General features: G+C 39.7%; 1 protein-coding gene across 2 annotated transcripts; it reads right to left on the bottom strand.

The window, feature by feature from the left end:
* Positions 1-4,730: 4,730 nt before the first annotated feature.
* Positions 4,731-26,125, bottom strand: ASPA (aspartoacylase). Of its 2 annotated transcripts, XM_080680182.1 has the most exons (7): positions 26,024-26,125; positions 23,738-23,996; positions 19,727-19,922; positions 17,988-18,081; positions 16,179-16,286; positions 11,751-11,860; positions 4,731-7,548 (listed from the first exon to the last, which is right to left on the bottom strand). In XM_080680182.1, the coding sequence occupies exons 2-7, from the start codon at positions 23,968-23,970 to the stop codon at positions 7,351-7,353; spliced, it is 939 nt and encodes a 312-aa protein (XP_080536308.1). In that variant the 5' UTR covers positions 23,971-23,996; positions 26,024-26,125; the 3' UTR covers positions 4,731-7,350. The 2 variants fall into 2 exon arrangements, with proteins under 2 accessions (XP_080536308.1, XP_080536307.1); XM_080680181.1 differs by lacking the exon at positions 26,024-26,125 and having other exon boundaries at positions 23,738-24,156.
* Between the last annotated feature and the right edge of the window lie 1,218 nt (positions 26,126-27,343).

Genomic DNA, 27,343 nt, shown 5'->3' with positions numbered 1-27,343 from the left:
AGCAGCCCGTGCCCTTCCAGCTGACTCAGGCGCCAAGCATGCTCTGCACCGCAGTGGTCAGACCAGGCTCAGGTGTGAGCAGGGACTACGTATGTCCTCTGGAAAAGGGAAGGCCAGTCATGGAGGCAGGAGGAGCAGATGTGTTCCAGATGTGGGCAGAACTAGTGCCAAAGGTGGGAAATTTCTGGGGAGAGATTTTGGTTCCATTCAGTCCTGCAACTGTTCTAGATATTGGAAATGTTTAAGCGGAAGCTGGTTGAGAACCTATTAGGGACGATGTTAAAGATCACAGTCAGGTGAACTTTAAGGTCCTTTTAGCCTGCAGATCAGCATCCTGTATCTAGAGTTACCCGTTTACGTACATTGAGAACAGATGTCGTGGTTTGAAGGGAGTCCATGGCACCATGCTCTCCACGATGGAGCTGGGAATTCCAGAATCGCGTTGACTCCCATATGCATGGATTAAGCCATTTCCATTTCTTGCTTGAAGAAAAGCTGGGAGGTTAGGGAAGTAGAAACCAGTAACGGGATCTTTGTCTTCTCAAATGTACGGAAAGCTGTGGGGCTGGATAGAATTCGTTGGCAGGACCATTGCTGTACTGGATAGTCATCCCAGAAGGCTTTCAGCTGTGGGCAAACTACGGCCCGTGGGCCGGATCCGGCTGTTCTATCCGGTTCTCTTGCTCTCCCCTCTGCTCCTTTACTTTGAATTTATATTAGTTCACACAAACACTCCATCCATGCTTTTGTTCCGGCCCTCCGGTCCAGTTTAAGAACCCATTGTGGCCCTCGAGTTAAAAAGTTTGCCCACCCCTGGTAGCTAGTCTGAGCCTAGATGGGTTTTCTCAGGTGAAGGGAAGCAGTGGGCTAAAGAGCATCAGGTTAAAAGGATGAGTCCCCTTATTTTACAACTATGACTAAAGCTCAGAAAGGAAAGCGCACTTGTTCATAGTCAGGCAGGAAGTCATAGCAGAGCTGTTGAAACTGGAGTGTTCGGATTTCTGGACCACAGATGTCCCCCTGCATAATCATTTTAAAAAGCAGTTATTCAGTAAATTTGAGTCTACCTTTGTGGTTGGCATATGTCAGCGGGCTATGGCTTTTTGCTCAGGTGATTCATGTTGATGGTCTACATGGTCCCTATGATCTTATGACAGATTTGAAAGTCAAGTGTGCATACAGATGTGCATAAAACAACACACACACACACACACACACACACACCAGGTCACACATACACACACGTGGGCATATTAGGGCATGTTAAAACGCCATGATTTACATTTCAGCAATTTAAGGGCAAGGCATTTTCCAGGGATGGAATCTCCCATGCTCAGGTAATGTCTTGAGCTGGAAATTTTCCTTTAGGTAAACTCTGCCTCAGGAAGAATCCATTATTTTAGACATCATGTGATGTATCTATTTGGAATAAAAATGGTGCTTACCTTCCTTCCTGGGGTGTGGGAGAAGGTGTTCGAGGTTGTACTGTGAAGTCATTAAGCTCTTCGAAGGCTCCTGCCTGAGAGAGCCCAGTGTTATTGACGTTCCTTTCCTTCCTCAAGGCCTGGTGAACTGTGTCCTGTTGCTTCGGGCGGGACCCAGGCAGAGGGGCCATCATCCTGGCCTGTAAGCCATACTTGATTTCTGCGTTGACTTACATGTTTTTTACTGTGATCTCGGTTCCAAATGCAGAATTATCATCTTGTTCTCATTGAATGTGCCTTATCCTTCTAAATTCTAATTTACATACTTGTTCTTAGTATTGTGTGTGTGAGACTCTATGTTCAAGAAAGAAGTCATAAATAGAGTAAGAACATTTTAGTGTCCTTGAAGAAATGCTTTTATGATTTCTAATAAATATTTATTTTGCCTTGTTATAATTGTGTTTTATTCTTGTATTAAGTGTGCCAATATAAAGACCTACTAGGAATCCTAGAGTGTTACTCAACATGAGTGGATAAAGGGAAAGCCACCTCTTGGACCTGAAGCTTTATTATTGGTCCCAGCTCAGGGACAGAGCCAGCACAATAAAACAGGTCATCTTTGTACAGTGTTGACCTCTCAGAGTGCATTCACCTCCAGTGCCCGACTGAAACCCCTCAACAACTTTGGAAGGAGTTTGAGTAAAATGAGACCCAGGGAGCTGAATGACATGCCCAAGGAATCACAGCCAGAAAACGTTAGTGGTTCAGGACGTATGACCCCCAGGCTGTGCTCTATCCGTCATGCCCTGCTGGCTCTCCCACTGGCTCTCAACTTATTTTGCATGAATAGAAAACCATGGCTCCACCTGGAGACCAGAAAGGATAAATCCCTTCTTTCTGCCTCACAGGACCTTTGTGAGGAGGCAATGAGGAAATTGATATGAAAGAGCTGATGTTATTACCATGATTATTACCCAACTCATATGTATATGCACTTTTTCATTCTTTCATAATGACGACAGCTCTTAACTTAAATGCCATGACACTGCTGTGTCTTGATAGGTTGCAGAACTTCCAAACAATTTATTAATAAGTGAAATGCTGCATTTGGTGAATTATTTACTTAATTCAGATTATTCCCAAAATAACATCTTTTGATGGAATGTGTTTTCTTTAGTGGCAAGAAATGGGAATTATACATAATCCACATCCTAGATCAAATAGCCTTTAGCTATAATCTAGGAATGGATGTGTCATCTATGGGAACATTCTGGATGGACTGATTTTAAAAAGGTGGAAATCCCTGTTATTGGATATATTCTGAAAGTGTGATGCCTAAATCAATGAGTGTGAACAGTTTTATGGCTCTTGATATTATGAAAAATTACCTTCCAAAGGTATTTTGCAATTTTTTTTAGCCTTTGATATTGTATGATTGACATTTATAAAACTGAAGTTTACTGGTGCTAGTCTAGTAGTGTCAGTGAGCTTGTATAACACATTTAAGAATAAGTGTCATTGCCCTGGCATGTGTGGCTCAGTTGGCTGGAGCATCATCCCATGCACCAAAGGGTTGCCTGTTTGATTCCCAGTCCGGGCACATATCGAGCTGTAGGTTGGATCCCCAGTCCGGGCACATACAGGAGGCAACGTTTCTCGCTTGCATTGATGTCTCTCTCTCTCCCTCTCCCTTCCTCTCTCTAAAATCAATTAAAAAAAAAAAAAAAAAGAGTGTCATCCAGGTAAAGGGAGTGTGGGGGTGGAATAGGGTTTCAAGAAGAGGGAATAATATGGGCAAAGACCCCAGAGTAATAGGGTGCTCAGGGTAGTTGAAGATGGAGAACTCTGTGGCCAAATTGCTAGGGGCAAGGGGGTAAGTGACATGAAATTGGACTGGAGATGAGGGTAGAGGCCAGAACACAAAAGACCTGTCTGGCCTAGGTGAGGTTTTGAGATTTCATATCGAGGATTAGAGGAAGCCACTGAAAGTTTTTGTACAGGGGGAATTATTGAATGTGAATATTTATCTGTTTTTGTAGGGGGTTGCAAGCTGAAAAGGGTGTATTTTCCTCCCTGCCATTCTTTGGAACAAAGTAACAGTCTGAATGGAGTGAATTTCACTTGGGAGATAGGAGTAGTCAGGAAGTGACAGAAAGAAAAGGCAAAGAGAAGGCACAAACATGGGTGTGATAGAAAGACTTTTTAGTAGAGAAGGGATGTTTGAGCACACTCATTTATTCAACTAAACTTTATTTGGCACTTATTAGGTTGCACACACCAAAAAAAGACACTGGTTATATCCTCGAGATGGGATGGAAACAGAGAGGAAAAGAGCAAGGCAAGAAGGCTTTATGGATGAAATGAGAGTTGAGTTGCTTGCTTATTTATTTATTTATTTATTTATTTATTTATTTATTTTAATTCTCACCCCAGGGCATTTTCCCATTGATTTTTAGAGAGAGTGGAAGGGAGAGGGAAGGGAGAGAGAGAGAGAGAGAGAGAGAGAGAGAGAGAGAGAGAGAGAGAGAGAGACATCAATTGGTTGCCTCCCACATGCACCCTAGGGATCAAGCCTGCACCTGAGGTACATGACTTTGACTGTGATCGAACTCAACACCCTTCAGTCCACAGACCAACACTCTATCCACGGAGTCAAATCGGCGAGGGTGAGTTGAGTTGCATTTTCAAGGAAAAGTAAGAATTAGCTAGAGTGAGGTCTGAGGTGGGGAGGGGTGGAGAAGGGAGGAAGAAAATTCGAGGTGGAAGGACCATCTTCTGTGAAGGAATAAGAAATAACTGACACAAAGCAGACTGGAACAGAGAGGACCTGAAGGGAGATGAGTCTAGAGAGATGGTGGGGGAAGGAGGGGCCGATCATAAAGGGCCTTTTGTGTTAGATATTTGAACTTGAATAATTTATTATTCTGTGCTAGGCACTGTGCTAAGTGGTTATTTGCATTAGCTCACTTATTCTTCACAATGATCCTATGAGAGGGGCATTGATATTATGATTATCCCCATTTGATAAATGAGAAAACCAAGTCTGCAGACTTAGAAATAACCAAAAATACACTAAAACTAAAGTGGCTAAAGCCACACAGCAATATGTAATAGATTTTTAAAAAATCACACTTAATTAGAAATTCTGAAGACTATAAACTTTGAGTCAGAGAAAATTAGACTTGCTAGAAATAATCAATACAAAAACTGAAACCACAGTGGCTTACACTGAACCTTGCAAATTTTTTAATATAAAGTCCTTTCTTTCTTTCTTTTGTTAATGTAAAAAAACCATTGAAACCTATAAAGAATTTTTGTGAGTTTATTTGAGCCAAACTGTTGACATATGCCAGGAAGCAGAACCTCAACGAATTGAGATAATGCTCCGGAGAAAGGCAGGTTACATTTGTATTTATACATTGCAATCAAAGGAGGGACATAGGTGGATTACATGAAATTCCACCTATGGTGATAGATTAAGGAGGTGGGATAAAGCAAAGCGGTGGGAAACCCCTGGGATTGGATAAAAAGTAAAATGATGGACACATGCTTAGGTGGGTGCAGGAACAATTAACATGATAATGAAGGAATTTGTGGTCTCTGTCCTGGCGCCCATCACATTTGGTTGTGCCCCAGGGGCTCCAGAAAAAGGGAAGTTACAAGTTACCCAGACATTTCAAGGGTATGTTATCATAGATGCAAAAAGACAGATAGGCTCAGTTAAGGTAAAGGTTGACCTTGTCAGTGAAGATACCGGCCTAGGACGTAACTACCCACCACAACTGTTTTTAATTAAAGTTTAATTTCAGACCATCCTTTGTGGTTACTTTAGGTCTCTGAGTTTGCAAGACCGCCATGCAGGCCTCCCCTGAGCTTGTCAGGTCAGCATGTGGCCCCTTTCGTCCACACTTTCCTTTTAAAATCTTTTTGTTGAAAGTATTACATATGTCCCCTTTTCCCCCCATTGATCTCTCCAGTCTACCCCCGCTCCCTGCCCCAGGCCTTTACCACCCTATTGTCTGTGTCCATGGGTTATGCATCTATATATATGCATACAATGAGCCTTGTAAATTTTATAAGTAACTAAAATTTGATGGAAGAATAGGTATACTTAAAGTGCTAAAATTTACACCTGGAAAAAACTGACCCAGGAAAATTGGACTCAGACATAAAACACAAAGGAACATTCACATTGGGAGAAGGAAGCTTGGCAACTTGGTATGTACAAAAACGGATAGGTAAGTTGAAGTTTTACTAAAGAATTCAGAAGGAAGAGAGTTTATTCCAATGAAAAGGATTTTGTTAAAGTGCAAAAATAAATGTGGAAAAAATTAGTTTGTGCTCTATTCCATTATGTATGGAATGAAATTGGCTTAATGGAATTTGCTCAGGAAGAAGGAAAATTATTATGTATATATGCTCCACATAATGCTAGTATGATTTTGGTAAATACTGATAGATCCTCCCTTCCCCCAACTGGTGGGCGGAGTATGACGCAACCGTCTGCCGCGGGGACATCCCCGAGACATTGAACCACCAATCAGGCATGCTGAGTGCCCTAGGCCCCATCCCTTCCCATTCCTCCCTGGGCCCCACCCCTTCCTGTTTCTCCCCTCAAAAGGCGTGTTCACCTCTGCACATGTTGCTGCTCTCCCCAGTCTGTGAGACAGCCGGGCTGGGTCCTTCTCCTCCTCCTCCTCCTCCTCTAATCCTGGTTTTTCTACCCTTCTTTGTAATGAATCTTGCTCATTAGTGTGGAATAAACTTCCTCTTTTAACATGCCTTGGTCTCCGACTCCCTTTTCTTGTGCCTCGAACCTTACAAATACATTTGAAACCATAAACATGGGTTCCGTGGGGTCCAAATCTTGGGATAACAATGTTCTTTACTTGGCTGCTGTGACTAAGGGCAGAGAGAGGGGAGGCTCCTGAAGGGGCTGGAGAGGAGGGAGGCAGAATTCCAGCCCGAAGATCTTTGAAGAGAAGAATCATGGGAGGTGAGGAGTGTGGACACTGAGGACGAGGACAATTTCTGGAAAAGAATGCATTTAAGAACCAGAGACTTGGGTCTGGGCACATTTCCACTAGTGTCCACTGTTCTCTGCTATTTGTCTTTACTGCCTATGCTGTGGGGACCCAAAGACTTCCTCATATGTTGGTTGCAAATGAGGGCAAGTGCATTCTTTCAAAAGGAGAAGTGACAGCTGTGAGGAATAGGCCTCTCCCGACTTTCCCAAATTGGGAAGGAACCTTAGCTTCTCAAGAAGGAGGCTCGCAGCTCCCTGAGGTCAGCGCAGAACAAGTGGATAGGCCTGAGCAGCGATGCTTTGTGAGGGTTACTGTCTGTGGACAAAGGGCATTCAGAGATTTTTAATTATTTATAATGTCTCCTTTACAATCAGACCTCATTTCTCATTCACACTTAATCTTCAAAAGAGCATTTAAAAATATCTTAATTATATCACAACTAAAGTTCATAGGCTGGATTCTCATTCATTCAAATATGGAAAATTTAAAAACTGTAAGTCTGCATCATTGGTTTCTAGTAGCGTTATACATTACTTGAAAATATACATTTAATTTTATGCTTTTTGTATATAGTAACTATTTCAACTTAAAAATTTGAATTTAAAAACTTTATTAAGAATGTTAAATAATTGAAGTATAATGTATAAAAAGCTTTACAGAAATAAGAAATACACTTCTTTGAATAAGTTATGTACACAATATGCTACCTTGAAAAGATATCCATTAATTTATTTATTCATTCAAGAATTTGCCCAAATGCCCACTGTGTGCAAGGCACCGAAGAGGTGCTAGGGATATGAATAAGGCACATTAAATCCAGCGCAACCCTGCCCTTTGGGGGCTTACAAACTAGTGGAGCTTTTCAAGATACTGCCTAACAAGCGAACCAGAAGTGATGTCTAATGTAAAGAGGAGCGAACACTTTTTGCCTTGAGTGTTAGTATAGTTGTCTTGGCAAAAGCTTCTTTCTTTTCATAATATGCGGCCTCATTTACAAATGTCGGGTACACAGTACAGTCTCCACCTAATGGAATTGTCTTTCCATCAAGAGTTAAAAACACAGGATCCTCAGGGCGCAGCGGTTTCCAGTCTTGATCCTTTCAGGAAACAAAATACATAAATTACATTCGGTTTCTCTCCTACTTTAAACATTTTTGTGTGAGGCTGTAGACAACTGAAACATTTAGCACTGGATTCTGTCAAAAGAGATACTTGAGAGATATGTTGAGAGCTTGTGAGTGATCTGACTAAACAGACTGAGTAGTAATTTGGCAGCAGTTTTAAGAGTTTCCCTTTTAATATTTATAACCGAGTTTGCCTTGAATGTTGCCAAAAAGATTTGTGATTTGTTATATTAAAAGGCAAATCTCAATGCACGTCTCCCTCAGTGTATAGTCTACCTCTTCTTGGCTGAAGTTAAATTCTGTCCAGCAAAATTTAGAAACTATCCATTAAGAACCTTCTCTGTGCAAGACATTCTACCGTTGGGGACAGAAATGTGAGCAAGGCTGTGCCTGCACGCAAGAAGAGCCTTTCTGGTGGGGTCTGGTGAGAGAAGGCGGGTGGTCTGGGAAGAGTTGAAGGCAAGGTAGATGTTTTTCGTACGTGTCCCTACATTATGATAACATAGGAGTTATCTGAAAGGTCCCATACCGGCAATTTGGAACTCAAATACCACGGTTGTCACACCTCAGGAAGCTGAGAGCAGATCTTCTCAAATTTTGATGTGATTGAGAATCACGCAGGGATTTTGTTAAAGCGCAAGTTCTGATCCTATAGGTCTGGGGAGGGCCCAAGAGTCAGCATTTCTAACATTTCCCAGCAGCAGCAGCAGCAGCAGCACTGAGTGTCGGCTAGAAAAGCAGAATTCCATTCTCTACTCAGACCCACTCAGTCAAGATCTTCACATTAACAAATGCCCCAGAGTCACAGGCACAGCATTCAAGTTTGAGAGGTGCTGCCTGACAGCAATTTCCTCAACCCGGCTGCACGTGGTCATTACCTGGAGCGTTTAAAAACAGGGGAGTAGAGGGACTGGACCCTTCCCAGATATGTCAAATCAGAGTTTCATAATTTTTAAAAAAATTACATACAGAAAAATGCATTCATTTTTGTGTATAGTTCTGTTATAGACAGTTAGACGTGAGCAGAGCAAGGATGATGGGCCAGGTATAGAAACTCACCAGGGCAGAAAGCCCCGGATGCCTAGCAAGGGGCAAAACTGGGAAAACAAGGACCTCTCCCGCCTGGGTAACCTTTTTCTCCCCTAGCATATCACTGGCCATGTCTCCTTGACCTTCCCCTCCATAAGGATAACATCTAGGCCTCAGTTGTATTTCAGCTCCAGGCCCAGAAAAGCAGCAAAACCAGACAAGTGACTCTGTGGCTGCATCAGGACCAGCTACATTGACTAATGACCCCCTGCCCTGGCTCCGACCAATCAGCGGAGACCAAGACCTTGAAAGGACACACCTGGAAAGCTGATGAATATTCTATTGAGACTCTCCCCTGAGACCTCCCCTAAGATTCCCACCTGCAAAAAAAAAAAAAAGATACTCTCAACACAAAGGACCCAGTGCCAGCTCTCCCCCAGGAGAACATGCCAGCGCCATTCCCTTTTCCCACTTCTTCCCTCTAAAGGACCCCAGGAGACTTGCAACTAGGGGAGCAATGGGCAACGGCAGCTTGTCCTGAGCTTGTCAGTGAGCCAAAGCAGCCCAGCCTGGCTCTCCTGTTTCATGGTCCTAAGTGTGTTTTTGCTGCCGCCAATCAACTCTTGCTTGCTTTGCTTTACTTTGTCTCTTGATGGAAATCTCTCCTTCAAGAAGACAAGAACTGAGGTCTTGTCGTCTCATCCGTAACAGTTCTATGAGTTTTGATGCATGCATAGCATAGAGTCATATAACCATTAACTGTGTAATCAAGACATAATTCCATCACAAACTCCCCCCAATTCCCTCAGGCTACTCATTTATGGTTCACTGTTTTTCTTTACTTTAAAAAAAACCCAGACAATTCTACAGGACAGTGTGGCTGAGAACTGCTACTCTGGACCAGTTGTTTTCAGTCCGAGAGGTGCCCCAGAATAACTGCAGGGGATTCTTTAACACACAGGTGGCTACTCCCACCTGCAGAGATTCCAATGTAGCGCAGTGCTACACACACCTGAGCCACAGGAAAATCAGCTGGTGGACCTCATTGATGTCCTGTCTCCACCTTGATGGATCAAATCATAATCTCTGGGGACCTGGGGATCAAGATTTTAAAAGCTCCTCAGGTGGATCTCCTGTGTTTGAGAATCACTGCTTTAGTGCTTCTCTGACAGGCTCCAGATATTTGTGGAGACATTCCCTAGATAATTTCAGTGAACATCCCTAATTAAGAATCATTATTCTTACAACAAAATCTGAATTCGTACCCAGGTCCCTGCCTGTGTCTCTGGCTCCAGGGTCTACTATCCTCTCTGTTTTCTCCATTGACACTGGTCTTCCTGCCGTTCAGCAAACACTTCAAGTTTCTTCCAGCCTCAGGGCCTTTGTACTTGTTCTCCCCGTGGCTGACTTATCTCCCAGGTTCTAGCTTCAATGCTTTAGTCTCAGATGCGGCTTTTTCTGATGATTCCATTGACTAGGAACCCTTTGCTAACCTGCACTCTATCATTCTGTTTAAATTTTTATAGCACTTATTACAATTAGAAATGATCTAGTTTATGTATTGCTTACTTACTCATAGTCTGTTCTGCCTCTATTAGTATGGAAGCTCCCTGAGGGACCTTGTCTACCTTGAATCTCAGGGCCCAGAAGAGGCTGGGCCTGAATTATTTTAATTATTTATTGAAATAACTAACCAATCAATCCCTCCGGAAGAATACTGAGCCATTCCTTATTGTCTATCAAATTGAAGCTATCCTTTCTGACTTTCAAGACCTACCACTAACCTTGCTCATTGCTGATCTCATTAATCTCACTTCTCTGCCTCCCCAGGATGTCTCTTGTGCTCCTCCTTGAGGAATATAAAACTTAAGAAGTCCCGTGTTGCAGCTAGTTATGACATCATTGCCTTGGCCTTTATTGTTCTTGCTATTTTGGTTACCTGTAGTGCTTCCCTGTCCTCACCCCCAAACTTTATCTTTCTTTCTTTCCCAACGTTGCCTAAAGCTCCCTCCTCAGGTTCCTACCTGGATCGAAGGCACAGGGCAGGATTTGCTTACTAGTGTGTATTTTGGGGCAGGCTATTTTATTAAGCTCTAAGTCTAGATGACTATTATTAGTGTCTTTAATTGGAGTTTGAGTGGGATCCGTGGTTTTCCACACTGATCACCCAGGTCAGAAATAAGATGACCTTACAGTGGGGTCCTGGCATTGTGTTTTTTTTTTTTTTTTTTTTAATTTATTTTTATTGTTGTGAGTATTAAAGATGTCCCCCATTTTCCCCTCCACCTGGCTCTCTAGGCAACATGTAGCAGGGCTGAAAGCCCTGGATGAGGTAATCCACTAGGTGTCTTTCATCTCTGAGGTCTGAGAGTGTTCAGGGTACACTCAGTGGGAACAGAGGTGTTAGCTTTTTGGAATCTGCTCCTTCTGCTTTTACCTTTGCCTTTTCCAGATTCAAACCTCCTACACTCTGCCAAGAGCCTTTTCCCCCTCTTTCACTGGTTATTGATCAAACCAGACAAGCAGAAGATATTGGGGACCCGAGGAGAGTCAGGAAATGGCAGAAAACATTCCAAAGAAAGAGGCTTTGATTGTTTTGCTCTAACTTACTCAGTGGTGATCACAGGGAGGTGGCAGCAGTGTGGTGAACTGCAGAGAACACTAGCTCTGGATCTGCCACTGATAGCTCGATGGCTATGGGAAAGATCTAACTTCTGAGCTTCTGCTTTCTTATGCTAAAATGAATATAATAACTCCTACCCACTTCCCTTGGCAGGAATTTTACCTTCTTTGACAGCTCTTGTCTGACCAACCCTCCTTGCCTCATTATTCTTTTAGAGCATCTGGTTTTCTTTATTTTAACCTACACTTTAGACTTTAGAACGTGTAGACTGTGACGTTCACAAGAATATAGACCATGTTCAATGATGTATACTACAGCCAGCACAGGATGCACTCAGTAAATATTTATCACATGAAGGTATGCATACCTTGCTTACACTGCACTGTATTTGAGAATACGACAAAAGAGCCAACATACGTAAGATCCTTTGTGAACTATAAAACTCTACTCACTGGGGCGGGGGGGCGGGGGAGGGGAAAGAGGGCTCATATTTTGAGTATTTTAAAGAAACAGCAAATGTTACCTGCAGATTAGGGTGGATAATAGCAGCAATTTCTCCATTTTCATTCCTGGGATAATCAACTTTCTCCATTATTTTATAGACTTCAATAGCACAAGGAGGAAATTCTTTCCCTACAGCAAAAACAAAATGTATAAAATGGCAACTGAAAAAAGGAAGTTCATACTTTAAGGGAAGAATAATAACCAAAAAGTGAAGACATATAGTTGAAGATTGAATGTCAAATGTAATTGGAAAAAAAAGAGAAGACAGTCACAGGGAGCGCACACCATGTCAGTTGAGGATGTTCATAAACAACACAAAGCCGAAAGATGTTCTCGAATTATTCCTGTCAACACACTGTTCACAAGTACACTGATGGACAGTGGAAGAAAACACCTTAAAAAGCCAGTGTGAGAGAAAAGAGCCTGGGGCTGGGAGTCAGGACACCAGGGCTCTAATCTCCTCACTGTGTAACCCTGAGCAAGAGGCTTAACTTCTGGAGGCTCATGTTCTTTACCTGTCAAAGGAAGGTTTGAATCAGCTGATCCTGGAGCTCCCGTCCAGCTCTGACATTCTATGCCTGCATATGCTCAGGAGACTTCTAGCAGGTTAGGTGACTTCAGCATCATGCTCCTTCTCTTAACTAAGTACATTAACCACTGGACAGATCTTGGGATGCAGGCAGTCTGCCACCAGTGGAGTCCAACTTCCAAAGATGTAGCAACATGAAGCAAACCAATGCCCAGAAACTCGAAAAAGGAGTAGTTTACATGCACCAGGCAATGTCTGAGCAAACAGGATAAACTTTCATTAGATATAGGGCCCGTAGTGTGCTATGGTTGCAACTTAAAGGAAAATCTTCCTTTTCCCTTAGAGCAGAAAGTACAGCCAGGTTGGAAGGTGGATATCCTGTGGTCACTTCTGTATCAGTTAGATTTGGCTGCTTAACACACTATCCCAAAACTTAGTGGCGCAGAACCATGATCCTTTAATTTATCTCATGATTCTGTGGGTTGGTTGGGCAGCTCCTCTGGTTTAGGCTGGCTTGGCTGATTTCTAATTGGCTTGCTCATGCATTTGTGATGAGCTGGCAGATCAGATGGAGGCTAGGTGATCTAAGATGGCCTTTCTCTCACGTCTGGCATTTGACAGGCGTCAGCTGGAGCTGCAGAACTATTGGCTAGGGCAGGGGTGGGCAAACTTTTTGACTCGAGGGCCACAATGGGTTCTTAAAACTGGACCGGAGGGCCGGAACAAAAGCATGGATGGAGTGTTTGTGTGAACTAATATAAATTCAAAGTAAAGGAGCGGAGGGGAGAGCAAGAGAACCCTCCGCTCTTTCGGCTCCGTGGGCCGGATAGAACAGCCGAACGGGCCGGATCCGGCCTGCGGGCCGTAGTTTGCCCATGGCTGGTAGGGTGTCAGAGTCCTCTACTTCACAGCTTCCTATTATCCAGAAGGATAGGGTAGACTGATTCACATATGGCAGTGTGGGGTTCCCAAGGGCAGCAAGAGAGCAAGCCCCAAGGTACAAGTCTTTTTCAAGCCTCTTCTGTGACACAAAATAAGTCATGTGGCCAAGCCAAACACAGGGTGGTAGAGAAATTGACTCCATCTCTTGGTAGAAGGATTTAAAACATCACATTGCAAGGACATGGAGGCAGGGAAGGAAATAATTTGTGGCCATTTTTACAATCTACCAAACCTGTCAAGATGAAGATGGAAATTTATCAGATGTCACCTTTTTAAACCAGAAGGTCCATTGGGAGGAAAGGAAAAAGAGGTAGGACACAAAGGAGTATGTTTGTTGCTACTTAGAATCTCAGAGTTAGAAGGAGCCTGGAATGCCTGACTTCATCGATGCTTGGGTATTCTCCATATCTTTCTGGCCAAGTGTGGTCCATTCCACTGTTGGTCAGCTTTGTTAATTGGAAATTTCTGTCTCCAGTTAACGTGATCCCACTGATTCTATTCTTCCCTCTGAGTCACAGAAAACATGTCCAACTGCTCTCCAATGTAACACTTCTGAAACTCTAAAATAAAATCACCCTTAAGCCTTCTTTTGGCCAGTCTCAGTATTCTGAGTTCTATCAATCACCAGTCATATGTGGCAGGTCTATGAGGATATATGTGAAGGTACTTTGTAAACTGAAGTTCTATGTGCATCCGAGGGATTACTTTTATCATGGTTTTCAAACTCTTCAACATTCTCAACTCTCTCCTTGGCTAACCTCTACTTTGTAGACGTTCCTCCTGAAATATGGACTCAAAATTTATTCACAATTCTCCAGGTCCTGTTTATCCAAGGCAAAAAAGAGACCATCACTGCCCTCATCCTGGGATTTTTTAAAAAAACATAAAAGCAAAACTTTGTTCCTGATGTATTTAACCTAAAACATTTGGTTTAGACAATTATTAAAGATTGTCAGGACTTTTTGGATCCACCTTCTGAACGGATGTTTTCCTGCAGGCTTCCTGCTACCTATCACTCATATAAAGGCATGTCTCATCCAAGTCACTGATAATAATGTTGAGCAGCACAGAGCCAAGGATGGAGCTCTTCTGCACATTTCCAGAGACTTTTCTCCATGTGGTTATGATCAGCATTCTTTGGATAATGGCGCTCTTTCCACGTTAGGTAAAAATCTACCAAGATGCATAGTCTAAATTAATAGTGGCTTAAAATGTTCGAATCACAGAATCCTTTGCTTAAAAGAAATGTTACAGGGTAAGAGCAATAGAACAAATAGAAGAACTGCTCTGGTTAAAGGGCAGCGGTTTGGCTGTCATGTAGCTACTAGACAACTACTAGATCCCCACCCTTCTGATAGGAATCTATGGACTATGATTTGAAAACCATGTTTTTCCACTCAGGTTTGTGGTCTTCTACTCAGGGCATCACTTCTTAGCATTCTATAGTCCCGCACTTACTATTTGAAGGTGTGAATAAGTGGTGACCTTTCCAATACCAGGCCCATTATATTGTATAGAACCTGTCCTCAGGCAAAGGTGGTGACAAGCTGATTTTCAGTCTTTATGACTTTGGAGTCAAAAGGATTCCCAAGCACAGAAAAAAAAAAAAAAAAAGCCTGTGATTGCAGTAAGGTGCAATAAGGTGAACTTAAGGAATTATACTCCCCACAGACACTGAACTATCGATCAGCTTTGTCACTATAATGACCCATTCCTCAACAACAATTTGAATTCAGCCTGTTGGAATAATTATTTACATAGGATGTCTTTTTTTATTTTTATTTAAAAAAATTAAAGTAAACTTATTCTAAAAATAATTAAATAGACTACTTGTTTTTTGCTGTAGTTTTAGGTTTACTGAATATATGAATAGATAGTACATAAAATTTCATATATCTACCAATTAAATTATTTATTTTTTATATATTTTTTTATTGATTTGAGAGAGGAAGGGAGAGGGAGAGAGAGAGAGACAGAAATACCAATGATGACAGAGAATCATTGATAGGCTGCCTCCTGCACACCCCACACAGGGGATCAAGCCTACAGCCCCTGGTTCATAGGTTGATGCTCAACCACTGAGTCATACCAGCTGGTCTTATTTCTTAATTACAATGCATAATTCTTCTTGGAAACAATTAAAACAAATTTAACCTGTTTTTCCTCCTCCCCTCCTCAATAATCACAGTTTGGTGTGTTTTCTTCAAGGACTTTTCCTGTACATTAACATATATATGTATACATATTTTAGCAGGTGTTTATTATTATTATTACTATTTTGGGGAAATTGGTATACTGTATGTTTTGGTCTGCAACTTGCTTTCTTTAATTACCAATGTATTTTGAAGCTCCTTCCATGGCAGTTTGACTGCTTACCAACTGATGAATATTCAGGTTGTTTCTACTGTTTTGTGTGTGCATGTGTTTGTGTTTCTTTGAGATGTGGAATTGCTGCATCATAGGATTTGTGCATTTTCAAAGTGGATACTGTAAAATTATTCTTTAGCATGTCTTTCTCATCCTCCTTTCCTACACCCTCACCAACACAATATTATCAGGTTTTAATATTTTCCTACTCTAATGGGAGAAAATACTTTCTCATTTTAATTTGCATTTCTCTAATTTCTAGTAATATTGGACGTCTGTTCATATGCTTTTCAGACATTTGTATTTCTTAGTATATCATTGTTTTTTAAAATGGGGTTAATAGGAAAATAAGGAGAGCTTTAATTGGTAGTGGCTTTTCTTGAATGTGTCTATTCTGGTCATTGAAGAATGGCTCAAGTGAATGAAACTTTTAAAAAGTACCTAATATCCTGAGCATGGCAAATTTGACCTAAGCTACAATTGCTATTTCAGTGTTTAGTGGTGAAGTTAGCATGTGTGCTCATCTCATCTCCCTTTTCTGATATATTTACACACACACACACACACACAAGCTAACAATTAAGATAACAACTCCCGCCTACTACTTACCTTCATTGAAATTATGTATGAAATCAAGAGCATATTTAATCATTTTTCTCATTTGATCCAAAATATCAGCTCTCAGAACCCCTTGAGGCTGGGGACCAACTTCAATACCTAGGTACAGATTGGGAGATAGTCACATTTATGTAAGTATTAGAGTATATAATTAAGCATTTTAATATATCAAGATATAGAATTCCAATCATGAAAAATTGGTACAAAGTTAGGCCATGTAGCATCATGAAAAATTATTTGAAACATAATGTTGGGCAAAAAATAAAGTTGCAAGATCTTAGGGTCTTTTTTTTCTTTAAATTTCATTCAATATTGCCAAAATTAAAAAAAAAATCATAATATAGTCAAAGGAATGGGAAAATATTTACTGCAATATAAAAAGCTGCCAAACATATCAGTAGATATGTATTCCAGCTAAGAACAGCATGCCCCACAGACATCATGCACCAAGAGTGCTCTTTCAATGTTTGGGAATCATATGCTTTATTTGGTATCACAGAGAAACAGGTTTTCCATCCTTTATTGTTAAGCATTGATTTGTTCCAAATAATTACGTAGACTTGGATATTTAGCTTGCCTCAACTGATCCTTTGGTTATGCACTAAAAGTATCACTGATTAAGTAAGCAAAATGGCTTTAAATTTGCTTACATTGTTTGACAACTTTTGTTAAATTATATACTAGAGGTTTGTGCACGGCTAGGGTCCCTAGGCCTGGCCAGCAATCAGGGCTGATTGGGGCCTTCTGGCTGCCAGGCTGGGGCCTCCCTTCCCCAGCTGCTGGCCAGGGCCTTCCTTCGTTCCACACCGCCCCCTGGTGGGCAGCGCACATCATAGCAAGCGATAGAACTTTTGGTCTCCTGGTCGAACTCCCGCAGGGACACTTTGCATATTAGCCTTTTAATATGTATAGATTTTTATTTATTTCAGAAAGAAAGGGAGCGGGAAAGAGAGATAGAAACATCAATGATGAGAAAGAATCATTGACTGGCTACCTCCTGAACACCCCTCACTGGGGATTGAGCCAGCAACCCAGGCATATGCCCTTGACTGGAATCAAACCCGGGATTCTTCAGTCCACAGGCCAATGCTCTATCCACTGAGCCAAACCAGCTAGGGCGACAATTTGTTTTGAAATTAAATTGCTCTTGGTAAGATTGTGACAGCAATTTTATAGTGTAATCTGCCAATAATTATGCTAATAGGGCATTTAGGAAAGAGAATAGAATATAGAAAAAAGAGACTCTGTGTGAGAGGGTTATGAGAGTGCTTGCTTGAATGCTGGAAGTTCTGAAAAGTAAGATGAGTTCACAGACCAGTAACTGATAGGGCGAACATGTGAATGGATAATAGTTAATGGGACACTCTACTGCAAAGAAGGGGCTAAGTGGGATGTTGGGAGAAGATTTTCCATGGGTCTTTTGTGTTTCTGCACATCTTACCAGCAAATCGCCTTGGTTCCAAATTATTTTTCAAGAATGTTTGTATAGTGAACAGTATTGAAAAATAGGGATGATGTCTTCCTTGGAGCAAAAGGCAGGCATGTTTATTGTACATTATAAAAGACTCAAGTTCTCCCAGCTTATTGTTTCCTTCATGAAATGCAAAAAGTTGCTCAGTGAAACTGAGGAATTATTTTATATAGTTTGAACCTGCCCAGAGTGAGTTTGCTTACTACTTGACAATTATAAGTCACAGTGATGAGTTAAGGTAGCTATAAATATTTTTTTAAAAATAATTTTCTCAGAGTTTCATGTAGGACATATTTTGTTTAGTTGTGACAATGCAAAATATGACTTACCAACAGGATACTTGGCTATAGAACGAGTGGTTGCATATTTAAGGGAAGGATGCTCAATAAGATAAATGTAGCAGGGTAATGGAGCCAAAGAAGTCTGAAATGAATTGAGAACATCTTTCTCATTATGTCAAAACCATATGTTTTGTTCTCTTTGCTGCTAGAGAGTCAATAATGCCTTCAATATATTTTACTATATCAACTAAAATTAGTAAGACAGCTTTATAAAACACACTCTAAAATTCAATGTTGTTTTTAAAGCTTTGAAAACATAAATAAACCACATATAAATTGAATGATATATAGCTTCCTGGGTAAAATGTACATTAAATTCTCAAGAACCATGATTAAGGAATAAGAAATAAATTTTCCTTCTGAATGGATTTGGTTATTTATTTATTTATTTTTTAAAATATATTTTATTGATTTTTTACAGAGAGGAAGGAAGAGTGATAGATAGTCAGAAACATCGATGAGAGAGAAACATCGATCAGCTGCCTCCTGCACACCTCCCACTGGGGATGTGCCCGCAACCAAGCTACATGCCCCTGACCAGAATCGAACCCGGGACCCTTCAGTCCGCAGGCCGACGCTCCATCCACTGAGCCAAACCGGTTTTGGCTGGTTATTTATTTTTTAAAATAAGTGGTTACACTTACTGTTTAGCTTAGTAATGCTCTTAAAGAATTTTGTTTCTAACCCTGTAGTCCAGGTCTCTGAATGAGAATTCAAGACAGGCCTCTCAATTTTGATAACAATGTCAGCTATGCTGCTTCCATGCCTGGCAACCAAAGCATTCAGCTTTTCTTCAATGAGCAATGAAGAATAGCTACATTATGATCTCCTACTAGAACTATCTAGTTATTGTCAAAAACTCAAAGGAAACAAAAATAATAGTTAATCTTTACTGTCTTCCAGATATTAGGCTAAATGCTTTAAATACTTTATCTCATTTAAGGTTTTTAACAGCCATATAAGTAAATGTTACTATGTCAACTTTATCAAATGAGAAAAGCAATGTATCTTGTCCAAGGTTAGTGAATGAGAAAGCCAGGATTTGAACCCAGGTTCTCCTGGGTACATGGGACAAACTCTTTCCATTAAATCATACCAGCTCTCTGGAAAGAAGGAGAGGTATTTACTATACAATAATAAGCATACAGATGATTATTTGTGTTTTTGCTTGGTTGTTATTTCCTAACAATTTTTCTCTAGCTACATGCACTGTATTACTAAATTTTTCATCTTGTAGATTCCTGAACCTTAAAATGATTAGCTATATGAAATACTGATAGATAAGACGTATGCTGGGGTATCTGAATCAAATGGAGAGGACAGACTAAAGAGAGACAATATTTTTATCGTTGGTCTATAGTCAACATTAAATGACTTTTTCTGGAGCTTCCTAAAACTGTAATTGAACTACTTCCACGACACCATTTTAAAGTTTGGTATTAATTTTACCAAATAGCCTATGATTTGACAGCTGTCTGGATAAAAGATTTATAATTTTATAGACACAAGAATCTATAAATGTTTTATTATTCACTGTATTTATTATTTGACTCATTTCCTCTCCCTTTTCTCCTGCTTGTCACCACAACCTCCATTCTGGTGCTCCTCCCACTTCCCCATCTTTCTTAGACCCACCCTCCTGACACTTTTCTGGTTGTTTTATATCTATAATTGACTTAAAAGTACAGGTCTTATGCTAACTTATAAATTAGTAACATTGACATTACCTTAATGTAATGAAACATCTGAATTAAAAAGTCATTCCTGGAATCTTCAAGAATAAGAGTGCACCCCATATTAGAAGTAGTATTGTGAAGGTCAAAAATAATGTCATAGGAATCTTCACTGTCTTTTGGACCAAATAAATGATTTATTTCTTGAGCCCTTCTCACTTCATATGGCAAATCCTCTGACATATTTTTGCTGTTATTAGCAAAAAGAAAAAAGATTAAAAATATCTGTGGCTAATATAACACAAATATACAGTAAGAACACAGTGTATAAGGAACCAGTTGCCAAACTTTAATATGAAAAATCTGTGAGGGAAGTGGAAACTTATTTGAAAACTTTACATATGAAATATTACAATTTTTTCTTCATTTGATTCTATGTACTGTTGCATTGGCATGATTGCAAATAATATTTCATTTTGTGGCTGTCAAAGGAAGGACATTTCAAACAGAATTTACCACTTGACCTCAACCTCAAACAAAATTTATTCATTGATTTAATCAACAATTTCTTAGTAGTTATGTGCACTGAGATATTCTGGGCCTAGTCTAAGGGTGGGGAACTTTTTTCTGCCAAGGGCCATTTGGATATTTATAACATCATTCGCAGACCATACAAAATTATCAACTTAAAAATTAGCCTGCTATATTTGGTTAAACATTTAGTTACTTCACCCCTAATGCCTTGGCAGGGCCAGACCAAGTGATTTCCCGGGCCTTATACAGCCCACAGGCCGGATGTTCCCCATCCCTGAGATAGACAATCAAATGCAATTGTTTTTGTCCTATGGCTAATTCCAGCGCATAAAAATAGTTAAATTTAGATAATGTTCACATTCTTAATTGAGGTCTGGGAACTACTAGTGATCCAGGGATAAACTTTACAGACAAGTTTGTAAACCCTGAGAAAATGCAAAACTTTTGCAAGTATATGCATATTTTTTTCTGGGATAAAGCTTAATAGTTTTTATTGAATTCTGAAATGAGTCTCTACCTCTCCCCTTCCCCCTTCCAGCAATGGTTAGGATACATTTTTTTTTCTTACTATACATGATGATGATTTAAATTTATTTTCCCGCACTAAACGAACCATTTCTCTATAATTCCATCTACATATTTCTATTTCCTGACTATTTTTGCTACTATCTTCAAGGGACTTTGCATCTGGGTAATTCCTGCCTGGAATGCAATCAAGAAGGTGGAGCAGCTGTGTTTTGGTGAGAAAGCAAAAACTATGAGGACAAAAGTGCATGCTAAGGATGGTGCAATGGGAAGATGGGAAGAACCTGTGGCATTTATGATATAATTGAGCTACTGTATCTCTGGATTTATTATTTGTGAAAAAGAAAATCTTATTTGTTTAAGCCACTGTCTTTATGTTTCTGTTGTATATAACCAAACATAGTTCCTAATGAATATATACAGTGTACAGATGTGTTGTGGAATTGTGTACCTAAAATCTGCATAATTTGTTAACTAGTTTCATCCCAATAAATTAAATAAAAAGGAAAAATACAACAAAAAGTTAATTTATGTCCTGGTTGGCATGGCTCAGTGGTTTAAGCAATGGTCTGCATACTAGGGGGTCGTGGCTTTGATTCTTGTCAAGGGCATGTACCTGGGTTACAGGTCTGATCCCTGTCCCTGGTCAGGGGGCCTGTCACATTGATATTTTTCTCTCTCTCTCTCCCCACTCCCTTCCACTCTCTCTAGAAATCAATGGAAAAAAATACCCTTGGGTGAGGATTTAAAAAAGTTAGCTCACGAAACATCTCTATTAGATCCCCCCACTCTCACCTGACTTGCGTCTAATTCTCCCACCCAGTTGCTCAGAGTCAAGGCTTGAAGTTTTATGCCTCGTGCCTGGAGGTCAGGTCCTCAGGAAGAGTCCCAAAGGAGGAAGCTGAAAGAACAGGCAGGGGAAGATCCTAAAGGGTTCATCATCCAAACTGTTACTAAAATCTATCCTGGGTAAGAGATTTGTGAAGAATTTTCCATAAGGGAGAGACATAAGATGTTCATGTTAGGAGATTCCATGGCAGGAAGGATTGGAGTAGACCAGATGCAGAAAGATTCTTCAGGAGGCTCTTCCAACTGCCCACAGAACACATAAACTAAGGTAGTGAAAGTGCAGAGGAAGATGATATAATTGGGAAGACTTAGTGATCCGATAGACATGGAGGGGTGAGGAATGAGGAAGGTTCTAAGATGATTTTCTTTCTTCTTCTTCTTTTTTTTTAAAAATATATCTTTATTGATTTCAGAGAGGAAGGGAGAGGAAAAGAGAGATAGAAACATCAATGATAGAATCATTGACTGGCTGCCTCCTACACATCCCCTACACATCAAGCCCACAACCTAGGCATATGCCCTTGACAAACCTGGGACCCTTCAGTCCACAGGCTGATGCTCTATCCACTGAGCCAAACCAGTAGGGCCTAAGATGATTTTCATAGAGTATATGGTGGGTAATGGTGATATCACTGAGATGGAGAACACAGGAAAAGTAACTAATTTGGGAGAGGAAGGACAGGAGAAGGTAATCAATTTATATATCTCATAAATGTCCATAACCACCCTGAGAGAGAACTGTCTAGCCCAGCCTTGGGCAAACTACGGCCCGCGGACCGGATCCGGCTGTTCTATCCGGTTCTCTTGCTCTCCCCTCCGCTCCTTTACTTTGAATTTATATTAGTTCACACAAACACTCCATCCATGCTTTTGTTCCGGCCCTCCGGTCCAGTTTAAGAACCCATTGTGGCCCTCGAGTCAAAAAGTTTGCCCACCCCTGGTCTAGCCTCTGAATAGTGTTAAAATGTAAGAAGTAGAAGGCAAATTTAACTTAAAAGACTGCTCTTACTGAAATGCATACTACTGAGCGGTCATAAGAAAACTCATCCTAGTCCATTTAAGAGTTATTGGGAAGTTAACATGTCATCTATAGGCGTTATACTTAAACAAATTCTTACTTATAATATGAGTCAGTTAACAGCTATTTAAGTGAATAAACTTTAATTATGTTGACATAACCTCAGTCATGAAGATAAAGCATTTTTGAAGTTAAAATTTATGCTAGTAAAAATAGGATTGGATATACAAAGTATGACTGATGTCTAATTGCCCTGGAAAAAAATCTATTCCATAAAGTGAGGCATATTTGTACTAAAATTAGTAACCAACTTTTGATCTGAGGTGAGATTATACTTAAGTAACCCTCTAAACTCAAATGACCATTTATTAGAAAATGAGTACATAAAGCAGTGCTGTGTTAGCTGTTCCTGCCCCATCTTATATCGTAGCTACTCGTCTATGAACTCCTTAAGGGTAGAAACCATGTTTGCACATAGCTTTGTACTTCCACAGTACCTGGCACAGTGCCCCGTGAAAAGTAGGTATTTAATAATATTTTTAGACAAATGAAGGAAGTGGTAAAAAGAAAATACTTAGGAACCTACATATCTACAATAGTAACTATTATAATGTAAACAGAGGCAAAAATAACTAATCAAAACATACTTGGAGTGTTATGGTTGAATACTTTATTAAACAAATATTAATTAAAACATAACATTTTTCTTAATTAGAACTTTATGTACTATCATAAATGTAGTTGCATGAAAACGTAGTAGTGAATCACTTAGAAAGCTAACAAGTACATATATACCCAAGTACAGTGACCAAATACTAATTTAATGCAAAAGACTATTAATTCTGGTCTTTTAAAGATAGATTTAAAAGTAGAACATTTGTTATTTATCTCAGTCTGTACAGAATCCATTTAAAAAAATTAGTGAAGGATAGTCTGATGCTTAAAAAGGTTTATGAAAGAGCATGTGAATGCCCAGTTTAGAGAAATAAATAATTCATGATAGAGTGTGATTAAAGTGAAAATGATCATATTCACAATAGCCACTATATGTATACACATGAAGAGCACACACATATGTGTTTTCTCCCACGTATACCACTTTTCACATACACACATGCATTCACAATATATAGTCTTACCCAAGATTTCCAGGGTCAAAAACTCGATTCAGGTCACAGTCAATATATCTGGTACACTTCTTCACGGCTCTTGGGTTGGTGATAAATGGTTTTACCTCCAGCCCTGTTCTCTGAATCTCAGCGCCATTGTCTAGCCAGTGCTTGACCAGAAATACTCCTGTTAGCTCATTCCCATGAGTTCCTCCAAAGATAGCAACCTTTTTTATGGGATCTTCAACAACATGATAAGTCATTTTATCAAGTAATTTTTATCTGATTTCTGCAATTCGGAAGAAAGAAGAGCAAAGAAAACTTACTTTCTTAAGAAACGTTTAGGAATCGAAACCTAAATGAGACCTTTACCAAAGTGCAAAGTGCAGAGTTCTCTTGAGTGGAGTGAATTTTAATTTTCTGTTGCAAGTCTGAGCCCTGTTTATTATAGGGCACTCCCTTTTTAAGCCCTGCCCTTTGCCATATTTGGATCAAAATATGCAGAGATCAACTAGAGTTACAGCTATTTACTTTAACTTCTAACTCCCTCAAATGGTTGGTAGATCTAAATGCAGTGATAAATTAGTATCTCATAATAAGACAAAAATTGTGTTTTCTCTAGAACGCCATCTAATGGTGCTTTCATGACCATTTGTAGTAATAAAAAGTTTACACTTTTCTATAATATATTTTCTAAATATAAAAATATAATATGCATATTATTATTCAATATTTATAATTTCTTCTTGTATTTAAAAAGATTTCTTCTCTGAAATGAGTTCAGGTACAGCTCCTCATCTGAGAGCATTTGAATCTTAGCTCTATAAACAGTTTCAAAGGCACATCCGCAGAGACCTCCTCTGCAACTGCCTCCTTTCTTTCAGAATTTTTTTTTTATTGTCAGACACACAAGAACCAAAGCAATGATCATCGAGACTTAAAAAGCTATTTTGAAACATGCCTTTAATTTATTTCTCATAAATTTTTGGGAATTCTGTGTCAACTTCTTTAGGAATTTTTCTCACTTTCTTGGCTCAATGCTCACTTTTTTTGGCGCAATGCTAAAGAAAAAGTAACTGTTAGTAATTTTCAAGTCTTTGCAATACCTGAAAATGTCTTGGAGCATGATATATGTGCTAACCAGATTATATGAGTTTATGTAGACACAGTCAGCCCAATTTACTGGCAGCACAGGCTCTCTTCTGGACTGTGTTACTCAAGAGGGGGTCTTATTAGGGGAGACTAGCCAGAACACTAAGATGGTTATATTCCTTTGGAGTTATAATTCTGAACCAAATCTGATTTGATGTCATGCTCAATCATCCAGAAAGTCAAATGATCAAGTACTGGAAACCCTGTGTGTACTAGTAATGCCAGATTGTTTGCTAGGGGTGCAACAAGAGAAATTCATTACTGCAGAGCAGTTTAATCTGTCATGTTTTTCTGAATATGTTATCTCAGTTTATTCACATATCCACTTTATAGGATGTGGTAGGTACTGACACCCCATTACAGGAGTAAAGGAAAGATAAGTTAAGCAACTTGATTAAGGTTCCTCAACTGCCAGGAGAAAACCAGGCCTGGGACCCAGGTTTTCTGATCTTAAGTTCAAGTGCAGTGTTTTTCCCAGAACAACAGGGTGCTTCCTGTTAATTTTGGCCATCCCCAAAGTTCTAATTTTGCTCCTTTGGAATTCACATAAACAGTAACTACAGTGTGCCTCAGAAACAAACAAGCATACAAACAAAATACATGATAGAAATATAAAATGTGAAAACTTCAAAACATTTACTCAACCAACTGCTATGTTCTTTCTTTAAAAGATTATAATGTAGAGATAGTGAAAGCAAAAACAGTGAAATCTAAATTTACATATTAAAATGACTGGCCCACCCTAACTAAAAGCCCCTGTAGCTTTTGATTTTCTACCCACATCATTGTACATTTGAACACTTCAGTGTAGAGAGGCTGAAAACGAGCATAAATACAAACAGATGATAGTCATATTGTGTCGTTACTTTGGTTTTAAGAGCAGTAACTATGGTGAATTATTAACACTAGCTTGTATTTTGTTAAGGTTTCTGACCATTTGTGGTTAGTTGTGTCCTTTGCCCTAGTAGTCTTTCTGGAAGTGCTGCTTCAGTTATTTACTCGTAGCTGGCACAGATGACTCGTATTTCGAGACTTGTTTTATGGAATTTTAACAGATCAGCACTTTGAAGCCCATTTAACATTCATAAGTAAAGTTGCCCTTACATACAAATGAATAACTTTTTTGATAGTTAATAAATTTCTGTAAATCTGTCCCATACTTACCTTTTTTATTGTTAGAGTCTGTCTTCTGTGGAAAGCTTTATTAGAGAAAAGGAGAGCATTTCCTTAGAGCTAGAGCAAGCGGCTTTTCATACTCTTATACCCAGTTAACTTCCGAAAGATTTTAACTCCCTGTTTCCCAAAGCACACTAAATTTTAGAGCCCCACAAAAACCACATTAAAAAAAAAAATTAGTCTAGCCCTAGCCGGTTTGGCTCAGTGTATAGAATGTCAGGCCACAGACTGAAGGATCCTGGGTTCGATTCCGGTCAAGGGCATGCACTCGGTTGCAGGCTTGATTCCCAGCCCTGGTCAGGGCATGTGCAGAAGGCAACCAGTCGATGTCTCTCTCTCATATCAATGTTTCTCTCTGTGTGTATTTCCCTCTTCCTTTCACTTTCTCTAAAAATCAGTGAAAAAATATCCTCCGGTGAGGATTAAAAAAAAATTAGCCTAGTTTTTTGAAAGTTCAGGGAACTAAAGTGGAACCCTTTCTAGTTGTCACAATCTCACTATTAGGTTGAATATTTAATGTTTGAAGTACTTAAAAGAATAAGCCTAGTAACTTCCAGCACTACAATTATTTTGTGTGTGTGGGTGGTGGTGGTATCTGATTTATTGGTAAAATAATGTAGTTTAAAGCAAAGGGAGAGTAAACTTTTTATAGTCATGGCTGCCCAATAGATCAATGCCAGAAATTTTGTGGGAGTTAAATTTCAGGTGGGATTGTTTTCAAAATAGTATGATTGAGAGATAAAGAGAATCTTTTCTCCAATATTCTATGTAAGGTATCTCATATATAATGTGGAAGTCCAACAGTCATGTAACCAAACTATTCTACTTTAATTTTCTTCTTCCCCTAGGGCCATATTGCTGTCACCATCCTGAACAACTTTCTGGGTGGAAATAAATGATAGCCAGGACAAGATAGGGATAAGATAGGTAAGTTTGTAAGCTGCTATCAAAGATTCCACATTGCTAATGTGTGTAATTCCTTACAGATATAGTAAAGGATGTTGTTCATAGTGGGTTTATAGTTTTCTTTTTTTTAATGTTTTAAAAAATTATTTTAGAGAGAGAGGAAGGGAGAGGGAGAGAGAAACATGGATGAGAGAGAAAAACATCCATTGGCTGCCTCCCACATGCCCCCCACTGGGGATTAAGCCTGAAATCCAGGCATGTGCCCTGGCCGGGAATTGAACTGGCGACCTCTTGGTACATGGGATGATGCTCAACCGACTGTGCCACACTGGCCAGGGCTATAGTTTTATTTTTAATGAGATCTCTATTTTGTGGGGGATAGGTGGGTGTTGTGTGTATATG

The sequence above is a fragment of the Plecotus auritus genome, assembly GCF_963455305.1.
Source record: "Plecotus auritus genome assembly, chromosome: 7".
NCBI classification, from domain to species: Eukaryota; Metazoa; Chordata; class Mammalia; order Chiroptera; family Vespertilionidae; genus Plecotus; species Plecotus auritus.
Note: the sequence above shows the minus strand (reverse complement) of the source record. Positions and strands in the feature narration are given on the sequence as shown.

Coding starts and splice junctions, on each gene's coding strand:
- ASPA (XM_080680182.1), bottom strand. CDS start 23,970: ATGACTTATCATGTTGTTGAAGATCCCATAAAAAAGGTTGCTATCTTT. Junction 18,082..19,726: donor AGATGTTTCATTACATTAAG/GTAATGTCAATG, acceptor AATTCATTTCAG/ACTTCTTTGGCTCCATTACC. Junction 7,549..11,750: donor TTATCCACCCTAATCTGCAG/GTAACATTTGCT, acceptor GTTTCCTGAAAG/GATCAAGACTGGAAACCGCT.